This window comes from Taudactylus pleione, unplaced genomic scaffold (genome assembly GCF_031769625.1).
Source record: "Taudactylus pleione unplaced genomic scaffold, aTauple2 ptg000010l, whole genome shotgun sequence".
NCBI classification, from domain to species: Eukaryota; Metazoa; Chordata; class Amphibia; order Anura; family Myobatrachidae; genus Taudactylus; species Taudactylus pleione.
In genome coordinates this window covers 5,409,318-5,431,497 of record NW_028284413.1, presented here as the reverse complement: position 1 = coordinate 5,431,497, position 22,180 = coordinate 5,409,318, and the positions used below count along the sequence as shown (strand labels likewise).

Here is a 22,180-nt window from a genome sequence, read left to right as displayed (position 1 = left end):
AGTGTCCCCCCCCGGGTGCCCTAAACCTAACCCTCCCCCCCTGCGGCTGTCCGCTCGCGGTGCCCGGCATACCTTTGATCGGAATGCCGGGTGCCAGTCTCCCAGCATCGGAAAAATTACAGGCGTCTAGATTTAGATGCCTGTCATTTAACCCTCGCCGGGATAAAGCAATCGGGAAGCCGACTGTCGGGCTTACGTCAGCCGGTTTCCCGATTAAATAATGTCATGCCTGTTTGTCTGCTTCTTCCCTTTAGAATGTAAGCTCTTACAAGCAGGGCCCTCTACCCTCTTGTGTTTCTCCTTACTTTACTTTCATCTACTTCTTACTCCCCACTAGGGCACCTAACACTTGGTTGATTATGCTCTGTTGCTTATTTGGGTGTTATGGTCGCTAATGTAGCAATATATATTATCCATGTCCTTGTCTTGCATTGTATTGTATTGTACTGTAAGTCACTGGTCACTTATTTGCTTATGTACTTTGTAAGGCATGGTGGAACAAGTGGCACCATATAAATAATAATAATAATAATAATAATACTGTGTGTGTGCATATACTGTATGTATATCAAAATCTATTTAGCAGGAAAACCCAACACTATATTAAGCAGTTTTCTTGACTCATGAGTTGCAGTATACATGTCAATCAAGTAGATGGTGCTCCAAAACAAATACTACATCTCATGTTACTTGCAGCCGTTCAGTGTTACTGTAGGTTAATTAGCAACGGATTTGGGATCTACAATATAAGATTTGTTTGACTACAGTGAACTTGAACTGGACTGATTGATTGCCCCTTGAATTTGAATTTGTGGTTTAAAAAAAAATATAGAAAACTGGATTCTTATTGTTTACAATGACATTTTGTGATCAATGTCACAAATATTAGATGCCACTACTGTTTTTGTAAAATTAGTTTCTCTGAGCAAGAACAGACATCCATGTGAGTGAAGATGAGGGGAAACACTAGTATTAAATAATGGGCAAAACTATCTAAAGGGTATAAAAACAAAACACCAGCTTAGTTCTTTGCAGTTCTGCTTTGTGTCTATCTTGTGAGGCTTGGTTTATACATGCTGAACATTGGGCCTGATTCAGACCCACCCGCAACCACTATGCGCTCGCAAGTGGGTCGATGGTGGGGCACTGCACTCGCGAGGCGTGCGCAATGCCCAAGCGCATGCCCCAGAGCGAGTGAGAAATTCACTCGCTCACGGGGCTCTCTATAAATGGGGTGGCTGTCGATGTTCAACAGCTCGTCCTGTTTTGTAGGCGGGGAGGGGGGGTTGCTGGCCAAACGGAGGCATTCCTGAAGTAATGCCTGCCATTTGAGGGTGTCCCTACTGACATCACTCGTGATGGCAATAGTGAGCTTCCTGCTCTATTAGAGCAGGAAGCTCACCGGGCTTGCGGTAGACGAGATCCTACCACAAGGATCACGTCGCAACCATCACCTGGCTGCTCGCAAAAGCTTAGCGAGCGTCCAGGAAGCTGGATTTAAAAAAATAAGCGGCCGCCCTGATTCAGAGCGAGCGCTCGCTTTTTGCAAGCGGCTCTGAATCAGGCCCACTGTTCATAGCTTTACTGGTTTGCTTGCCTTAACAGTGCAACAAGCCTACTGTTGGAAGAGAAAATGGCAGATATGTGAGTGGTTAAGGTGACATCTTCAGAGACCAGATCAGGATGAAATATTGTAAGGTTGCCCAGTTGGGCGTACACATTTCACAATTTGCTCAAAATCGTTAAAGATATCTTCTCAGCTGCCATGCAGTATAGCAGATGGGAAGATGCGAGGAACGATGAACGGGAGCATGCAAAACTGTGTACACACTAGACGATGTGGACAATATGTTGTTCCAATTCAGCTCAAAACAACAAATTGTCATATATATCTTCTACTGTGTACCCAGCTTTAATTATTTATTTACTTCTATAATATGCAAATTCAGAGTATTTTTAATATTTAATTTTTTTGCTTATAAAATATACAGTAATTAAAATACTAAACAATATAGATTGGCACTGCAAATTATTTAAATCAGAACATACATAAGATATCTGCTGGAATAAACAGAACTACTGTACAGTTTATAGCATAGCATGCAGTACTCGGCACTGTGGGCCTGGTTCAGACCCGGTCGCTAAAATGCATACTCTCGCTGCTGCTGATGGTATGCAGTGTGTATGCATTGTGCGCATGCGTATGAATTGCAGTGCCCGTGCGCATACCTTAGCAAAAACGGGGGGAGTGGAGGTGCAAACGCAGGCGTGCCTGAGCATCTCAAGGCGTTTTAGAGGTGTGCATAATTAAAAGACAGCATCATAGTACACGTCACCTGGCTTGTTTTTACACTGAAGTGCTCGCAGTGCTTGCGGAAGGGTATGGTCAACCTCAAGCGCTGTGATAGCATCCGATGTACCGATGGTTGCATACACTTCCTTGACATGACATGTACAAGTGGGCGTCTAAAAACAGGCTGGTGGGTGTCTGCATACACTATGTGATCGCTCTGTAAGAAATACTGGGCGTGCTAATGCATTGCAGTGCGATAGCACTTCCTTAGCAATTTGCATACACATCATGCGAGCAATCACATTTAGCGAGCCGCTCTGAATCAAGCCCTCTGTCCTTAGGAGGCTGACTGAATGGACTCGTATGCTTGGAGAAATTAATGACTCATGACAATCTAGTTCAATCAGCTTAACACAGTGCACATGTCTGAATGCACCTGTCCTCCTGTGGTAGTTTAGAGGTACTGACTCATGATGAATGCCTGGGAGAGCTGAATAACAGTGCAGCTGCAGTAGCACCCACAAATCCAATAGCATATTTAGCACAACAGGAGGTCTAGAAGCAAGAGTTTGTACCTTTGGACTAACAGAGCATGTGATTTTATCACAAAAAGGATGAGTATCATGAACATACACATATACATACATACATACACACACTCATGGGATTTTTCTAGGCAGAGCAATTTCAGAGGTTATTATTATTATAAATTATTACATCTGTATTTGCTGGTCTGTGTTGTACTTTCTGCTTTCCTTTTCAAGAAACAGTAGCTAAAAAGCCAGTGGGATGGAGACAGTGAGTGAGCATTCTGTGCTCTTTCGCACTTGTCTAACTCCTCCCACTTGCTGTAGTTCCAGTAATCTTTGACAGATCTGTGAAATAAATGAACTAGTTCACTTTAAAGATTAGTTTATTTTGAACTGATCATTTATGAACTACCCATCACTAGCCCACGTCAGTAGGACTCCCCTGAGTTGTAGAGTCTCCTGGTGTAGGTAAAGTCTGATATTTGTACATGGCACACATTAGGGATTTGATATGTGTTGTGTAAATTTTATTGCATACATACATGTATTTTCCAATCGAACATACGTACTAAAATGTTCTAATATTTAGAAAGTTACTGTATGTTTCTTTGTGATAGATAAAACATTTAAAAATCTTTAAATTATCAAATCTAAAACAGGCAATGCAACTGAGACACTGACTGCAGTATATCCTTTTTTCATCAGCTACGACTAGAGAAACTATACTGAGCACAATAACAACATTAACTAAGGAGAATGTTACAACATCAGGACAGCAACCTACACATTCTACAGTATATCATTATGTTACACCATCTGGAAGCAACACTACTCAGACAAGTCAGCAATCAGCTGTCACATCAAGAAACCTTCCTCAATCCAGTCCTTCTACATTGGAAAAAACAACACTAATTACTCAGAATACTAGTTCAAGAACAACATTACTGTCGCTGGAATTGGACACAACAACTACTTCAAACACTAACACAGAAGCTATAGGTGAGTTTGTATACACCTAACACCTTATAATATTTTGACACAAATAGTAGACCCAGGAGGGCGATATATAATATTAGATGTAGAAATGTATAATATTAAGTACACTTTGGTTAATATACTGTATATGCCCCAAACAAGGATTCCCAAGCTTTATTTTTTACACGTTTAAATCAAATTATTTTTCAGTGCATGAATTATCACTTGGTAATAGCAGAAGATTTTAACACCTGATGATCCGATAATAGATAAATCACCTCCAGCACAAATCTTCCGATATGGAAACATATACACACAATAAAAACAAACCATCAAGTTACAGACCCTTGGCGGCTTTTTCATTCAACAAATAGATCATATATCATTGAGCAGTACATCACTCTTTTTAACACATTGATTACACACTCATAGATAATGCTTTAGTATCCTCAGTGCAACAAGCAGAAATTCATGAAATTGTGCAGATTCAGCACACTCACAGAGTGAGATTACTGTCACTCACAAAATGGTGGAGCTGCTAATTCACAGAATTGTGTGCTCATTGGAAAACACACACATGCAGTCTATGCAACTGAGGTCTGAGCAGAAGATTGAGCTGCACAGATGGGATAAGAGTAGAGGGGATTGGGGAAGAGACAAAGCGGTGTGGATGGGGATATATAGGCATGTTGAGGGGGGGGTAGATTAAGCAGCACTGATGGGAAGGAGCCAAAGTGATGCAGATGGGCGGAAAACAGTAGTGCAGATGCAGGGGACACAGTGTGGCATGGTTTGGGAGAACAGAGCGACGTGGATGGAGGTACAGAGTGGCATGGATGCGGGAAGACTGAGCAGCACAGATGGGTGAAGACAAATTGGTACGGATGAGGGAATACAGACTATCACAATGTCCCAGCCACAGCTAATGTTATCTTTATACAATAAAGAAATTAGCTGTCAGCATATCTTCCCCTATTCCACTAAATTATAAGCCAACCCCATAACTAGACAGAATTAGCTGGTTTAAAGTAAAAAGAAAGAACGCATGTGAGGTGCATTTGCAATAATTAAAACAAAGAAGATTCCAATACTAGGGTACTCAAGGTTAATAGATATGATTGGTTATATTAAAATCATGTACATTATTAGATATGTATTAAAAATAATTAGCACTGTTGTTGCTCCCTTTAGTGTACATTCAATTCAAACAGTGAAAACTTCAGAGTGCAAGAGTTAAATTATTAGAAATAAAAATCACCTATGGTATAATACTTAGGTATAGTCCAGTGGCGGAAGTCCCGGAGACAATGGAGTCATTTGCCGCCAGGCGCCAGCCCTGAAGGGGGCACCTGGCTCCATTGTCCCCAGGAGCTGCATGGAGAAGGAGCGCCGCTGATCAGCGCTCCTCCACCTCCATTGGCGTAACTACGGAGGGTACAGGGGGTGCAGTCGCACCCCCTATTTGCCAGGCGCCCGCTGAGTGTGTTGCCAGCAGGTGCCCGGCTCCTATTCAAACCCCCGGCAGCAGCCGGAGGATGGAGCTCCCTCAGTCTTCCGGGTCCCGCAGTGCACTATGGGAGTGACATCATGACGTCACTCCCATAGTGCCGGGCAGCGGACGCCGGGGACGGAGCTCAGGAATGAGCTCCGTCTTCTGGGTCCCACAGTGCACTATGGGAGTGGCGTCATGACGTCACTCCCATAGTGCTGAGGAGCGGACGCCAGGGATGGACGGCAGTATCACTGAAGCGGGGATAAAGGTAAGTATTTGTTTGTTTGTTTTGTGTGTTTGTGCATGCACGCGCGCGGGGGGGTGCTCACTACAGGGGGCTAACTACATGGGGCAACTACTGGGTGCAACTACAGGGGGCTCACTACTGGGTGCAACTACAGGGGACTCACTACAGGGGGCTCACTACTGGGTGCAACTACAGGGGACTCACTACTGGGGGCAACTACAGGGGGCTCACTACTGGGGGCAACTACAGAGGACTCACTACTGGGTGCAACTACAGGGGGCTCACTACAGGGGGCAACTACAGGGGGCTCACTACATGGGGCAACTACTGGGGGCTCACTACTGAGTGCAACTACAGGGGGCAACTACAGGGAGCTCACTACTGGAGGCAACTACAGGGGGCTCACTACTGGAGGCTCACTACTGGAGGTACTGCATAGGGGGACCATTACTGGGGAGCACTACATAGGCGGGCACTGCATAAGGGGACCACTACTGGGGGCATTGTATAAAAGGAACTGCATAGGGGGCGGTGGCAGCTGGGGCTGGCATAGGGGTATGCAATCGGGAAGCCGACTGCCTTAATACCGGCAGCCGGCTTCCCGACTGTCATATAGCGGCGAGGGTGAAATGCCGGGCATCTAGATGTAGACGCCCGGCATTTCCCCGACGTCGGGAGACCGGAGACCGGCATCCCGATCGTAGTGATGCCGGGCGCCGCGAGCAGACAGCTGCGGGGGGGGGGTTAGGTTTAGGCCACCCTGGGGGGACTTACCATTAGGCACCCCCCTGGGAAGGTTAGAGTTAGGCTAGGGGGAGGGAGGGTTAGGGTTAGGCACTCCCGGGGGGGACAGGGTTAGGCACCCCCCGGGGGACTTAGGTTTAGGCAGTGGGGAAGGGGGTGGTTAGGGTTAGGCACTTAGAGGGGGGATTAGGTTTAGGCACTTGGGGGGGAGGTTAGGGTTAGGCACCCCTAGGGAGGGTTAGGGTTAGGGGGTTATGTTAGGTTAGTAGATACTTACCTATGGACGATCGGGATTTCCAGCGATGTCGGGCTGCCGGGATCTCTGCTTTTGTCGGCCAGGCGCTGACGGGATTAGAACTGTCGGCCACAGGGCCGATGGTATTTCATACTAATTCCAGCATAGGTGCTGGGGGGGTGGTACATTTTAATTTGGAGGGGGGGGCGCTAACATTTATCTTGCCTCCGGGCACCTGGGATGAAGTTACGCCACTGGTATAGTCAGATAATATATTGGTGATATGACACTCATATGAGGGTAAAATTGATAATATGATTTCCTAATATATTGTTGTGTCACCAGCCTGCCAAATTCAAAATATATAAATAGAGGATCACTTTTATTAGACAAAAACTTTATTGTCATGGCTGGGTTATGGGCCATATGGGCCTGGGGCTGCAAAAGTTCCAAGGGCCTATACTGAGAAGGGGAGGTGCTGAGACTAGTCCTGAGTGGGTGTGACTAGAGTCACATGGGGGTGTACATCCACTACACTATCAGCCCCACTGTTTCCCAGAATGTTGTGAGAAATCTAGAAATACAAATTTGATACTTATGATTTATGGCCGACTGTGTGGTCAGATGGTCATCATCATGTTGCTCTGGCAGCGCTAATGTTTTTTGTACCATGATGTTGGGTCTATTTTTATGTGGAGACCTGGAGCTGGAGCTCCATCAACCCAATTGTTAATTTGGCCTTGTATATAGTTACAGATGTGTTAAAATAGGTGGTGACACCCGGTTCATCACCTACCAACTCCTCATGCACACTGAAGGAGCACAAGTGAGTGTGGAAGGGGGTATGGTCTCGTGCCCACAAAGCATTTCCAAAATAAGATGTTAATGTGTGCCACACCAGTGCAGCCCAGCCACACCAACCGTGTGTGGCTGGGCTGCTCTGGTGAGGCACACATTAACACCTTATTTAGCACTTTCACACCTTCAAATTATATTTTTTTTCTATTATTGTGTATATATATTTATTTTTCTTAGCATTTTAATTACACCTTTCACCTAATAACACATAGTTTTGCTTTAATCTTATATACTAACACTTTAGTCTCTCACTGGTGTGCTTCACTGGGGTGGCTGGCCATCGCCGGCTTTTTTGGGGTTCTGCACCCCAGATTCTGACCAAGTGATAGTGACCTCCGGTATCAGAGACACCGTGATGTGGGCTGGAGGCTAAGCAATATCTTTGCAAATACATGCAACTGAGATCTCTGAATTATCTACCACCATTTTTCATTTTTCAAATCTTATTGCTGATTTCATTCAGTGTGCTCAGGGATTACTTTTTGTTGTTTCTAGGAGATTATACTCAGAAGACGTTCTGAGTACACACACCGTGGATAACACTAGGAACAAGTCACTAGAAGGAATGGAGCTTGGAACCTGGAAGTTATTGATTCTTTATTTTGTCCAAGAGATATTTATATATAATGATTATTACTTTCACATTGAACTGATTAGGAACTCATAAACAAAGGATTTATACTTTAATTAGGTAGTTGTAAAACTCCATAAAGATATTTAGCAAGTGCCCCCATGTGAGTATTGTGCTCATGAATTGAGGGATCTATATTATGGAAAACAGCAATTATAAACTGGAAGTAACGTCGTTGTACATCCAGCTCCCTGTTGTTCAAAGCCCGGTTATATACCCTAAAGTAGCAGCCCATTGGAGGATACTGTCAGCTGACAGCAACCAATGCTACCATTGGGTAAAGGGTCAGTTAGGTGATATAGACTGTCATGACTGTGTCCATGATGGTCACTGCATAAACCACATCATGGAGCGAGCACATGGATGTCCTAACAGACCCCAGGTATAATCTGACCGCTCTAGAGTTCAAAGGAAGCCTCCGCTGACGTGAGTAACAGCCAATCCTAGGCTGCAACCTGACACAAGTTTCAGTTGTATAATTAAAGCATCCCAATAAATCAGTAGGTCAGGGAAGGTCAGTATGTTCTTAATCCCAGAGGTTACTGGTGCCCTGCTGAATTAGATAGAGATTCCTTGAGTGATACTGTACCTGATGTTCCTGTTTATTAAAATCAAAATATTGATTTAAATGAAATTACAAAAAACACACAATGTAAAATAAATTATATTTCAATAAAAGGCTTCACATTCCTTAAACCCTCATTCACCAGTTAATTACCTTTTTTAATATTTATTTTCTTTGAAAAAGAATGGCCCCTTCCCTACTGTACACAATAAAAGTAGACAGCTATTAAATTGTTAAAGTCTGGAGCCTCATCTGAAAATTAAGGACATTTTTAACGGAGAACACTTTTAAACTAGATAATAAAGACATTTCCAGGGACAACACTTTAAACCCTATGCAGTACTGTATGTGTATGTTTCCTACTTTGTGTGCAAACTGATCCCAGATAAAACATCATCACTGCTCAATAACAACCGCAATAATACAGAGCATCCTACATTCTGTTATGTTATTAATCACACTGAGAAGACTGTCTCCAATCCCTATACGTATAAGAGCAGATTACTGTATATACACGATGCATTACTCACCCTATCGTTTGGAATATAGCGGGGGTTAAGCCTTCATTGTATGATCTATTACATTGAGACTGCTGTTCTGAAATTCTATAAAACAGGACACATGAGTTATTTGAATTGTTAAAAAATGACTTATGAACATGTATTCTGCATAACTGCTGAATAAAGGGGCTTGCTGTATATATACATGGATATAAAATTCCTTGAATTTACATTTAGGAATTGCTAATGAATTTATTCATATGTATTGCTGTACAAAAGACTAACCAGGAAGCTCAACACTAATAATTACAGAGCCTATAAATGGATACAATTGAAGCTACAAGTTGTAATATTTGGCAATCCTTGTAATGCATGCAGAACCTTGTGAAGTAACCTGTTGGGAATAAGAAACTGCATTGCAATACTGTTTAGGATTGTAATTAGAGATCCCAGGTAAATAATAATCTTCTACTAAACTATTCATACACACAAACTGACAGAAATGTGCCACAAATAATATATTTAGAATAAAAATAAGTCTATATTTTAACACATTATATAGAGGGATTATCCCCAGTGTTTTCCATAATATAGACCCCTCAGTTCATGAGCACAATACTCACATGCGGGCACTTGCTAAATATCTTTATGGAGTTTTACAACTACCTAATTAAAGTAGAAATCCTTTGTTTATGAGTTTCTAATCAGTTCAACGTGAAAGTAATAATCATTATATATAAATATCTCTTGGACAAAATATAGAATCAATAACTTGATTTAGGACAGCCCTGTCTATCGTTACATGTGTAGCTGGGTCATAACAGCATTAGATAAATAAAATTACATTTTTCCTGTACAACATACACAAAATATACAGTTGAAAATATACACAAAAGGAATATATATATTAAAATAACCAATAAAGTATATACAGTATGTAAAATTATGATGATCACTATAAACAGTCTAAATATCAAACCGCTGCTCCCTAGAAAACACAATTCTGAATTGTGCTAAAAAAACCAATATAAATAAAATGTGAAAAATCATTCATGAGGACGCATAGAATTACATAAAAAAATAATATTCAATTTATTATCTTCTAGCAGAATATGTATGGACTTAAAAATGTATATAAAAACACAGTTGCATAAATATGTATAAATATCCTCCTTGTGGACTTAAGTCCCAACTAACATCCAATATCAGAATATCTTTATAATCCAATGTCTTTAATTGTAATTTGCACAGTTCTCCATTCAGAGTTATATGCAGTATATTAAAAAATTAAGGATCAGGAGTAAATCCATTTGATATTGTCCATTATTTAAATTTGCCTATACAGTATATCAGCCTGTTAATAAGCACACAGTTCTTAGGGGTAAATTGACTAAGAATCATGTCTGGTCAAGATTGCCCAAGTAGAAACTTGATTTGCATCGCTGAAACTCTGATGATTTTTGCCTTGTGAATTTCTCAAATTTGCCAAGTATCGGGATTTGCTGAAATCAAATTTTCTAATGATGTATGTGATCGAGATTTCTCTGCCCAGTTCCCTGAGTCTGACTGCAGCCAAACTCACCCGAACAAGCAGCCTGCACCTATCCTTGAGATACGTGCAGGCTGCTTGTGTGTTTAAAAATAGAAATAAAGGGTTAATTTAAAAAAAAATGAAGTAGGGTTCCTCTCCAAAAAGCCTAACCAGCCCCAGGCTCCTGAGCCAGTCCTGGTTCTAAAAATACAGGGAAAAACATTAGTAGGGTTCCCCCATATTTTATGAACCAGCACTAGGCTCACAAAGAAAGTCCTGGTTTTAAAAATAAGTAAAAAAATGGCATGGGGTTCCCCCTATACTTAAAACCAGCACCAAACTCAAATCTAGCCAGGGTGTAATGCCACAGCCAGGGGACCCTTTCACCGGGTCCAAAGCATTAACACCCCAAGCTAGTCAGCCCAAGCAGGGAATATCAGGAGAGATGGGGACCCCCCCCAAAAATGGGGTTTGCCTTCTCCTGAGCACCCCAGGCTTACGCTGAAACCCGAGGCTCTTCCCTGCACCCCTGGCAAGTGGGTGCATGGGTAATAGTAGGAAAATTTGAATATTATTGTTTTTTACAGTAGAACTACAGGTGCCAGTGTGCCTGTCCTTTGGCACTTATGGATCTACAAGTGACGGCAGGTGTCCGGCACACGTACCACCACTATAAAAAAATAGTAAAAAAGGCAGTACACACACCATAGAATTTAAAAGTTTATTACATACCTTACACACTCACACATACTTACCTTTTATCAGATGTTCACATAACCTTCTCCAGTAGAATTCCCATGGGTTTACCTGTGAAAAAATTTTTAATACACAACTACCTCCTGGAGTAACTTTGGTCCCCTTCTCCTGTAGGCTCCACGGGTCTTGGCAAAAAAATAAATAAAAAAAAGAGTACCCGATCCATATCGGACATGTAGAGATTTAGTACAAATTCTGGATAAATCACTGCGCATATGGCGAGGTCCTAATGGGCGGAGTGTGCTGCATCTTTGAAGAAGGGTGTCTGACCTTCTGATATTAAATTAAATAATGATGGTATAGATGCACTCAAATAAACCCTATTGTTCTGGTGTTCAAATGAAAATGATAAAAAAAACAAGGTATCTAAAGGTTTAAACTAATCTTTACTATTCGAAACTGAAAGTAAACATGCAAAGAATGGTAGACAATAACAAAACGTAGCTCTGATCAATGTTAATGATGCAACTAAAAAATTTCCATACTAAGTAGCAAAGACAGCTAAAACAGTAACAGTGATGGAAAACACCTGAATAAGGTGTGGGGGAGTTAGATCCTCCACAATGTTAAAGAGAAAAAAAAAAGTGGGGAAGAAAAAAATGGGAAACTAAATAACTTGTTGCAGAATTTAGAATGTAGAGATTTATGTGTTAACACATACATCTCTACCGCACTACATGACAGAGACCGCGTAATTTCTGTCATTCTCCAGGGCCGCCAGCCAATCAGAGGCCGCACTACAATTAGCAGCTGCTGATTGGCTGTGACCCACGTGCTGTTGACTGTCATATTATATGACTGAACAGATGTCTCCTCTTCTGCAGGTTGATTTAATATGTTCTATCACCTGGATTTTTAACACTTTAATAACTCCATTATTTTTATATTTGGCATGCTGTGTGATCTAACACATTTTAATATATTTTGCCTGTATTCCAAAAACCTCTTCAGCGATCACGTGGTTCTGCTCACGTACTGCAGCTCATATACACAAGTTATTAGGTATATAATGACATTTGTTTTGCAATTTATCATGCTTTAAATCTCAAAAGTGATCATTAGATTAAATTACCTAAATTAGGTACTTCTATGCATGATAAAATTGCAAGTGATACAGCCTTGTCTGCCTCATTTAAAACAACCTATTAGATTGTGCAATGCTGAACGCAGATGTGAATGTGCAGAACGGGTCCTGTGTGATCGCACGCAGCCCCTTCTATTCTGATTGACAGGCAGAGGCATTGAAGGGGTGGTGCGTGGGGCCGGGAGGGCTGGGAGGGCCAGGATTCCCAGAAACGGGGGCGTGTCTTCCCCATTTTCCAGGAGTGGCAAAGCCAGGGGCTGCGTCCATGAATGCATTTCCTGGCCTCACAAGCCAGCCTGAGTAAGCTGAGGTTTTTTAATGTGATTCTATGCGCTCTCTTATAAAGGATTTTTCACATGTTATTTAACATACACAAAAGCTAGAAAATAATAATTAATAAAATAATAAAAGAAGTCACAAGATAGGCACAGAGTTGGGAAATATTTTATTATCACTGATTTCTTTCTATACAATCTTTACTATTTTTCAACACAAATATTTTGCTGCTTGGTTTTAAACATGCTTAACATAAAACTGTCAATTATTTTAATATTTCTTAATAAAAGTTATATTGCAATCATCAATTCACCATTTACAGACACATTTTTGTTTGTTGTACGTAGGAAATGATTGTTTCTTTACAGCAAGCTTTGGAGTTTTTAACTGAAATATCTTCATCATTCTATAAAATTTGTCTATTCCATACCAGAAGATTTTAAGAATCTGTCTGTACTTAACGTCACCACCACTTCTATAACACTTGGCTGGCAGAAACAAGATGGAAATACAAGTTCTTATCTGATCCAGATCTTGGGAGCGCCAACTTCTAATAGAACTGTGACAACTACATTTAATACAATTGAAGGCCTGACACCTGGCAATCATTACACAATCCTGATCTCTGCTTTTGTTAATAATGTGAAAGTGAAAAATAGTTCTATTTCCACATATACAAGTAAGTACCTGGAGTGATCATAAGAAAGCAGTTGTATTTGTGTAGGGCAGTTTGTAATTTTTTTCTTAACAATTTGGAGCCCTTATTAGTCAATATAATTTAAGAATAGTGAGTAATAAAATATATATATTTAATGTACACTATGTAGACAAAAGTGATTGGACACTGACAGCAAATAGATCAACAAGATTTTATTGACGTCAGTACTTTGTAGGTCCATCATGTGCAGTGATTACTGCAGACACTCTTGGCAAACTGTCCACAAGTTCCTGGACAAAAGCAGGTGGTATGTTTTGCCATTCTGCCTTAAGTACAGTGACCAACTGTGACACTGAAGGAGGTCAAGTCAACCTAGAATGCACCTGTTGCTCTAATTCATCCCAGAGGTTCTCAGTGGGGTTAAAATTTGGACTCTGAGCTGGCCAGTCCATCCAGGTTACCGAATTTTCTGCATACCAGTTCAGCGTCACCCTGGAAACATGATAGGCAGCATTGTTGTCCTGATAAAAACATGTGTTGTTTCCGTAGAACTGCAAGTGCATGGGACTCCCTACCAAGTGTCTTGTAGAAACCACCACATTAGTGGCCATATGAAACTTGTGTGCAATGGTATGCATTTCGCTTGCACGGGAGTGTCCAATCACTTTTGTCTATAAGTGTACTATGTAAATTTAAACATGGTAATTTACCATTTGAAACAACAATATACATTTGGGTTAATGTATTTCTACTTCCCACAAATTGATTTCATTGATTAATTAATTAACTTTACAACAACTTACCAGAAAAGTAAAAAAATAAATAAAAAATAAAACATGTACCATTAGACCCTATGAAACTTTGTCTAATATGAACCAATTTGTATTACTATACTCAGAAGAACTTTTTGATTTACATTTGGGATTATTTGCATTTATTGTCTAAAAGTAACCAGGGATAGACTCATAGAAAATTACATTATGTGATATTTTTCAAGTAAAATAAAATATATTTAATTCAATGTGTTACAAAAAGAAAGACTTATATATTTAAATTTTTTTTGGGGGGGGGAGGGGGATAATGTAAAATGTTATTAATTAATTTCATTTAGACTAATAGAGAATGTGATCTTCAGCATTAGTTTGGCTAATGCAGGAGACATTAATGATATCTCCGCTGTAAGGCATTTCTTATAATGCCACAATACCTAAAACCATACATAAATGGCCTTTTTCTTATAGATATTATCCTTTATTAACTTTATTTATAAGTTGCCAGAAGGATTTCAAAGTACCATACAATATGCAGGAACAAGGGTCTTCAGATAGCGTTGTCTAGCAATAGTTTTAGCCTTTGGAGAGGAAAACCGGACACGTATTTTAAGGGGATTTAGTTAAATTGCCGGTGGACAGGATTCCGGGTGCCAAAATACCATCACAGGATTCCCGCTGCCCGGCAAAATGCCAACGCTGATATCCCAAAGGAGATCAGGATATGCCGCCCGCTGAAATACCGACGGCAGAATCCCGCCGCCCGGAAAAATGACAATATCCCGAAGGAGATCAGGATACCGTCGGCGTCTCGAACATTGGAATCCCAAAGTCCGGACCCCAATTAGTATAACAATTTCACCGGGGATGGGGGGATAGGTTTAGGCACCCCCGGGGGAGGGTAAGCGTTAGGCTATGGGGGTTTTGGTTCGGCACCTCCTGGGGGGGGGAGGTTAAGGTTAGGAACTAGGGGGGATGTTAGGGTTAGGGTTAGGTGGGGGTGAGAGGGGAAGTGATAGTATACTTACCACCCCTGTCGGGATCTTCAGCGTTCGGGCTTCCAGTGTCAGGATTTGAACCGCTGCTATTTCATACCGATTCCATTTTAGGAGATTAAATAAAGTCTGGTCAGTAAAATGTAAAATTCCTCTGGCTGTGACAGGGCTAATAGCACGATGAAACCTTCAAAAAATTATTTTCTTTTGAACACTTTAACAAAAATTTGATATCTATCAAATCTATTATTCCGTGGTATGTTAAATTTCATATGCTGTGTTTCTGACTTTTTTTCACAACTCATATTTTTTAAAATCTGTGGATTATCCTGAACTTGAAAGTGGTGAAATAGAGTTGTCCAAACAGCTACACTGACAAAACAAACACATGCGATTTGAAATATCATAAAAATTCTTAAAACACAGATGCACCAAAATTATTTGTCATTACTGTATGTCATGTTTGCTCAGAATAGCTCTATGCAGTTTTAACTATTAAATTGTTCACATAAAACTGTATATTTTGCACAGAACCAATCTAGGCTTGTGTTGTCAGCAAAGCACATACAGTATGTGTATTTCTTTACTTCTTCTTTAAAATAACCTAAATAATGTATATCTGTTCTTTTCAGAACCAGAAAGTATTATAAACTTAAGATCCAGCAATATTAGTATCGATTCAGTCAGTCTGAGCTGGGATGCACCAATAGGAAATAAAAGCTCCTATATCATTAATGTTGTAGGAGATCTATTATTTATTAAAAACACAGTCCATGAATCAATCACCATTGGGAACCTGACTGGAGGAAAGATATACCTGTTCACAGTCTCTGTGCTAGCGGGAGATGATACTGTGCAGGGGGGTAGCAAGGAGATCTCAGTAACTACATGTAAGTCTTTTCATTGTCATTGAAAGATGTCTATAAAATGACACGTGAATATTTCTTTTTTGTACACATTGTGTTTGGATAACATTGCAGTGCTAAATATTTATGGTATGCTTCAAAAAATGTTTAAGCCTAACTATATTTCAAATGCTGTTGCGCCACTGCTCATTGTCCCTGCCAGTGCCTTCCGCCTGTGCATTCATTTTCTGAAGAAACCAGGTATGCTGACCGTGCCCTGTGCCCCCCTATTCCAGCCAGCCTTCCATGCACTGTCCCCCCAGTCCAGCCAGCCTTCCCTGCACTGTCCCCCAGTCCAGCCAGCCTTTACTGCACCCCCCAAGTTCAGCTAGCCTGCCTTCTTTGCCCTGCCCCTCCCCAAGTCCAGCCAGCCATCCCAGTAACCCCCCTATAGTCCAAACAGCTTGTCTTCCCTGTCCATTCCTCAGTCCAGCTGGCCTTCCCTGCACCTCCCTAGTCCAGCCAGCCTCCTGCTCTTCCCCTCGCCCAGTCAGGCCGAACTTCCCTGCCCTTTGCCCCCCTAGTCCAACCAGCCTTCCGTAACAACTGCCCCCACAGCCCAAACTTTGAGAATTTTTAAACTAGTTCACGCACCAATTGATGCCCCACCCCAGAGTAGCTCAACCCACATTATCCCCACCTCTGCCGCATACCTCCAGAGGAAAAGGGAGGTGTCTACCTATTTTGTCAGTACCAGGCCCCACAATTTCTGATGGCAGCCTTGGTTGCATGTCATTGTGGTGATTTTTATGGGTTGGGTAAGGGATGCCGGCACTCGTGATCTCGGCGGTCAGAATCCCGATGCCAGCATCCCGACAGAGTTAGCATATAAACACTCTCTCTACCCTAACCCTTACTTCTTGGTGCCTGACCCTAACCTCCCCCTAGTGCCTAAATCTAACCTCCCCCCACACCCTAAACCTAACCATACCACCTTAGTAACTAACCCTTACCCTCCCCCTAGTGCCTAACCCTAACCCCTAAACCTAACCCTCCCCCCAACCCCGCTACTTACTTTCAGTATCCCGATGTTTGGGATGCCGGTGCTGGGATTTTGACCAGCATCGGGATTTCAGCACCGGTAATGTAAGTGCCAGCATCTCGACCGCCGAGATGCCAAATGTATCCCAATTTTTAAAGTCGCCAAAAATGTAATAAGAAAAATTGTGTAATAATAAACGTGCTTCTGGCTGATGAGATATTTACCAGCCTAGCCTGTCATCGCTAGTGTTGGTTACATTTTGGGAAGACACGCTTTGGCTAGGTGTGGCTTTGAAAATCGACTCACATCCCTGGCAGCTTGGTGTCACAGACTCCAAATCTCCAGCTTTAGTTCATCACACTATCAACATCTAGGGACAATTTTATTTACTATTTCCAAATCAACGCACCTTCGATGCGGCTTTAACTTCCAAATAACAGGATGTATCAAATTTGGGACTAACTGTATGGTCAAACCACATATTCTGAACCACAGTGTTCCCCAACTATATGTACCAGACATCTCTGTTCAGATTGTTTCACAAAAATGTATTTTCTTTTCCCTACAGACCAAGCAAGTTTGTATATATCTTTTCGTATGTCCACATTATTGAGTAAATCAGAAAGGGAACAGCAAATGATATACCAGGTAATATTTAGATGTAAGATAGAGTACAGTATTTGCATAACTTAATTCTTCACTTTTTCTCCCCCCTCTTCTCCACCTCCGCGTACATAAACAACAAAATAAACAAAATTATGTACATGCATATCTAGTTTGATATAAGAAAATTGTTACAGAAAGTATTATGTGAAACATTTAGATAATCTAATGCAAATAAAAAAGGGGGTCATTTCTATAGCGACCAATCAGATGCCAGCTATAATATTTCCATACACCCCAACATTTCACTTGACTTAACAAAAAATTGAGTGTGGACTCACCATATTGGTAACATGCAACATCCCCATGTCTGTAAGAACAGCACTTCAAAGAGCTACTGTAGGTCACCCCAAAACCTCTGCTCCACCGACTCGTGGGACAGCAGGACAGACCCCTAAAATCATGACTGTTGAGATGTATGCATTTTACTACAGTTTTAAAAAATAAAAACTAATATATGAATATTATGGACAGATGAACTAATTACCTGATCCCTGTTTTTTTAAATGCCCCTACAAGTTTTCTCCTTGCAAAAACCCAGATAGTCCTATAGCTTACAGCAGATGATATGCAGGACATGCTCTACATCCATAGCATCTATAGCATGCCTATTTGCCTCATTACGTATTTTATATTGACAAAGAGGGAAGCATCCTGCCTTATTAAAAGAAAAACACACTAAACATAAACTGCTATAGATATTTAAATGTAGGAGTGAGTTCTGTATCATAGATATATATATATATATTAGGGGTGAGCGGGTTCGGATTTCTGAAATCCGAACCCCCCCGAGCCCCCCCGATCCGAGTCCGATCCGAATCAGGCTCGACTTTTCCCGCCTGACTCGGATCTGAAATCGAGGCAAAACGTCATCATCCCGCCTTCCGAGTCTCGCGGGTTTTGGATCCTATATAAGGTACCCGCGTCGGCGCCATTTTCTCACTCGGCTGTGGACAGTGAAGAGGGAGGGTGGGAGTTAGGGCTGTGTAGTGTAGTGTAGTGTAGTGCTGCTGTTGTCCACTACTTCAAAGTCCTTAGGGGCTGGCTGTGTTGTGCTGTGCTGCTGTTGTTAATAGGGGCTGTGTCCACTACTTCAAAGTCCATAGGGGCTGGCTGGACTGTGTTGTGCAGTCAGTTCTCCATAGGGGCTGTGTCCACTCCAAAGTCCTGTGCAGTGTCCCAGTCCTAAAGGGGTGCTGTAGTGTTGTCCAGGGGGTGCTCTGTCCATCAGGGGTGCTCCCCCCAAGTGCTAAAAAAATAATATATTTTCTGTGTTTGTGAATTGTGTGCGCAGTAGCCGCACGTGCATCAACAAAGTAGTGCCAAGCGTGCGCCTGTGTCATAAGTAAAAGGCCGGCTGGCTTGACCGTTAAGGGTGCTGTAACCCCCGAAAGTACACTCCAGTCCAAACCAAAAAAAAAATTTTATTTTCTGTGTTTGTGAATTGTGTGCGCAGTAGCCGCATGTGCATCAACAAAGTAGTGCCAAGCGTGCGCCTGTGTCATAAGTAAAGGGCCGGCTGGCTTGACCGTTAAAGGGTGCTGTAACCCCCAAAGTACACTCCAGTCCAAACCAAAAAAAAAATTATTTTCTGTGTTTGTGAATTGTGTGCGCAGTAGCCGCACGTGCATCAACAAAGTAGTGCCAAGCGTGCGCCTGTGTCATAAGTAAAGGGCCGGCTGACTTGACCGTTAAAGGGTGCTGTAACCACCGAAAGTACACTCCAGTCCAAACCAAAAAAATATATATTTTCTGTGTTTGTGACTTGTGTGCACTGTGGCTGCACGTGCATCAACAAAGGAGCAGCGCCAAGCGTGCGCCTGTGTCCCATAAGTAAAGAGCCGGCTGGCTCATTTCTTAAAGGGTGGTGTAACCCACAAAGTGCACTACTCTCCAGCAAAAATAAAAAAATATTTTCTGTGTTTGTGTGCGCTTTAGCCGCACGTATATATATCAATATAACATAAATGGAGGACCAAACTTTCTCCGATAAAAATAAAATAGGGAAAGATCAAGAACCACTTCCTCCTAGTGCTGTTGCTGCTGCTGGGAGTTGTTCATCATCCCAGAGAGGAAGTAGGAACATCACTACTTTTACTAAACAATTGACCCTCCAACAGTCCCTAGCGATGAGGATGAAGTACGACAGCAGTCATCCTGAAGCAAAACGTATAACTGAGGCCTTGACTGCTATGTTGGTGTTAGACGTGCGTCCGGTATCCGACATTAGTGCAGTGGGATTTAGACAATTGATGGAGGTAGTGTGTCCTCAGTTCCAAATCCCGTCTAGATTCCACCTGCATCCTCAAAGCAGCAGCGACAAGCGTGCGTCTGTCTGTTAAAGGGTGGTGACACCCTCAAAGTGTGCTACACAAACAATTAAAATATTCTTCTTTTTTTTTCTGTCTTTGTGAATTGTGTGGGCTGTAGCCGCACCTGCATCCTTAAAGCAGCAGCGACAAGCGTGCGTCTGTCTGTTAAAGGGTGGTGTAACTCTCAAAGTGCTCCAAAAAATAAAAAACTATTTTTTTAATGTGTTTGTGACTTGTGTGCGATGTAGCCGCACTTGCATCCTCAAAGCAGCAGCGACAAGCGTGCGTCTGTCTGTTAAAGGGTGGTGACACCCTCAAAGTGTGCTACACAAACAATAAAAATATTCTTCTTCTTTTTCTGTCTTTGTGAATTGTGTGGGCTGTAGCCACACCTGCATCCTTAAAGCAGCAGCGACAAGCGTGCGTCTGTCTGTTAAAGGGTGGTGACACCCTCAAAGTGTGCTACACAAACAATTAAATTATTGTTCTTTTTTTTCTGTCTTTGTGAATTGTGTGGGCTGTAGCCGCACCTGCATCCTTAAAGCAGCAGCGACAAGCGTGCGTCTGTCTGTTAAAGGGTGGTGACACCCTCAAAGTGTGCTACACAAACAATAAAAATATTCATCTTCTTTTTTCTGTCTATGTGAATTGTGTGGGCTGTAGCCGCACCTGCATCCTTAAAGCAGCAGTGACAAGCGTGCGTCTGTCTGTTAAAGGGTGGTGACACCCTCAAAGTGTGCTACACATACAATAAAAATATTCTTCTTCTTTTTTCTGTCTATGTGAATTGTGTGGGCTGTAGCCACACCTGCATCCTTAAAGCAGCAGCGACAAGCGTGCGTCTGTCTGTTAAAGGGTGGTGACACCTCAAAGTGTTCTACACAAACAATTAAAATATTGTTCTTTTTTTTCGGTCTTTGTGAAATGTGTGGGCTGTAGCCGCACTTGCATCCTCAAAGCAGCAGCGACAAGCGTGCGTCTGTCTGTTAAAGGGTGGTGTAACCCTCAAAGTGTGCTCCACAAACAATAAAAATATTCTTTTTTTTTTTCTGTCTTTGTGAATTGTGTGGGCTGTAGCCGCACTTGAATCCTCAAAGCAGCAGCGACAAGCGTGCGTCTGTCTGTTAAAGAATTACATCGGTGACAGCATCCAAGTAGGCATGTCAGACAGTCCGTACCTGTACTGGCAGGAAAAAGAAGCAATTTGGAGGTCCCTGTAGAAACTGGCTCTATTTTACCTGAGTTGCCCCCCCTCCAGTGTGTACTCCGAAAGAGTGTTTAGTGCAGCCGGGAACCTTGTCAGCGAAAGGCGTAGGAGGTTGCTTCCACAAAATGTGGAGAAGATGATGTTCATAAAATGAATTATCAACTCTTCCAGGGAGACCAGCCTCCAGAACGTACAGAGGGACCTGTGGTTCCAGCAGGGACGAATTAATACTCTGTGAGGATGAGAATGTACACACTGAAGAGGGTGAGGAATCGGTGGATGAGGAGGATGAGGATGACATCTTGCCTCCGTAGAGCCAGTTTGTGCAGGGACAGATAAATTGCCAGCTTGTTTTGTGGGGGCCCAAACGAACCAATCATTTCATCCACAGTTGTGTGGCAGACCCTGGCGCTGAAATGATTGGTTTGTTAAAGTGTGCATGTCCTGTTTATACAACATAAGGGTGGGTGGGAGGGCCCAAGGACAATTCCATCTTGCACCTCTTTTTTTTCTTTGCATTATGTACAGTTTGGGGCCTAGTTTTTCAATGCCATCCTGTCTGCCACTGCAGTGTCACGCCTAGATGGGTCACGTGTTTGTGCCGCCCACTCGTGTCGCTTAGCATAGTCATCCAGCTACCTCGGTGCAACCTTTTGGACATAAAAACACTATTGTGAGGTGTGAGGTATTCAGAATAGACTGGAAATGAGTGGAAATTAAGGTTATTGAGGTTAATAATAGCATAGGAGCAGAAAAACCTACAAATTCTGTGATTTTAGCTGTTTTTATGCTTTTTTTCAAAAAAATACAGATCCAAAACACAAAACCCAGAACCCAAAACACGGAAAGGTGGTTTTGGCAAAACCAATCCAGATCCAAAACAAGAAGAAAGATCCAGATCCAAAACCAAAACACAAAACACGAAAAGTGGCCGGTGCACACCCCTAATATATATATATATATATATATAT

The 22,180-nt window shown here is 42.0% G+C and overlaps 1 protein-coding gene across 1 annotated transcript in view; it reads left to right on the top strand.

Moving 5' to 3' along the window:
- The window catches only part of LOC148542658 (uncharacterized), a 282,206-nt gene that overhangs the window by 242,401 nt on the left and 17,625 nt on the right, over window positions 1-22,180 (top strand). Inside the window, exons 9-12 of the mRNA XM_088467431.1 lie at window positions 3,529-3,822; window positions 13,151-13,396; window positions 15,773-16,030; window positions 17,596-17,675. Coding sequence (XP_088323557.1) covers window positions 3,529-3,822; window positions 13,151-13,396; window positions 15,773-16,030; window positions 17,596-17,675 — 878 coding nt within the window. The remainder of the gene's footprint in view (window positions 1-3,528; window positions 3,823-13,150; window positions 13,397-15,772; window positions 16,031-17,595; window positions 17,676-22,180) is intronic.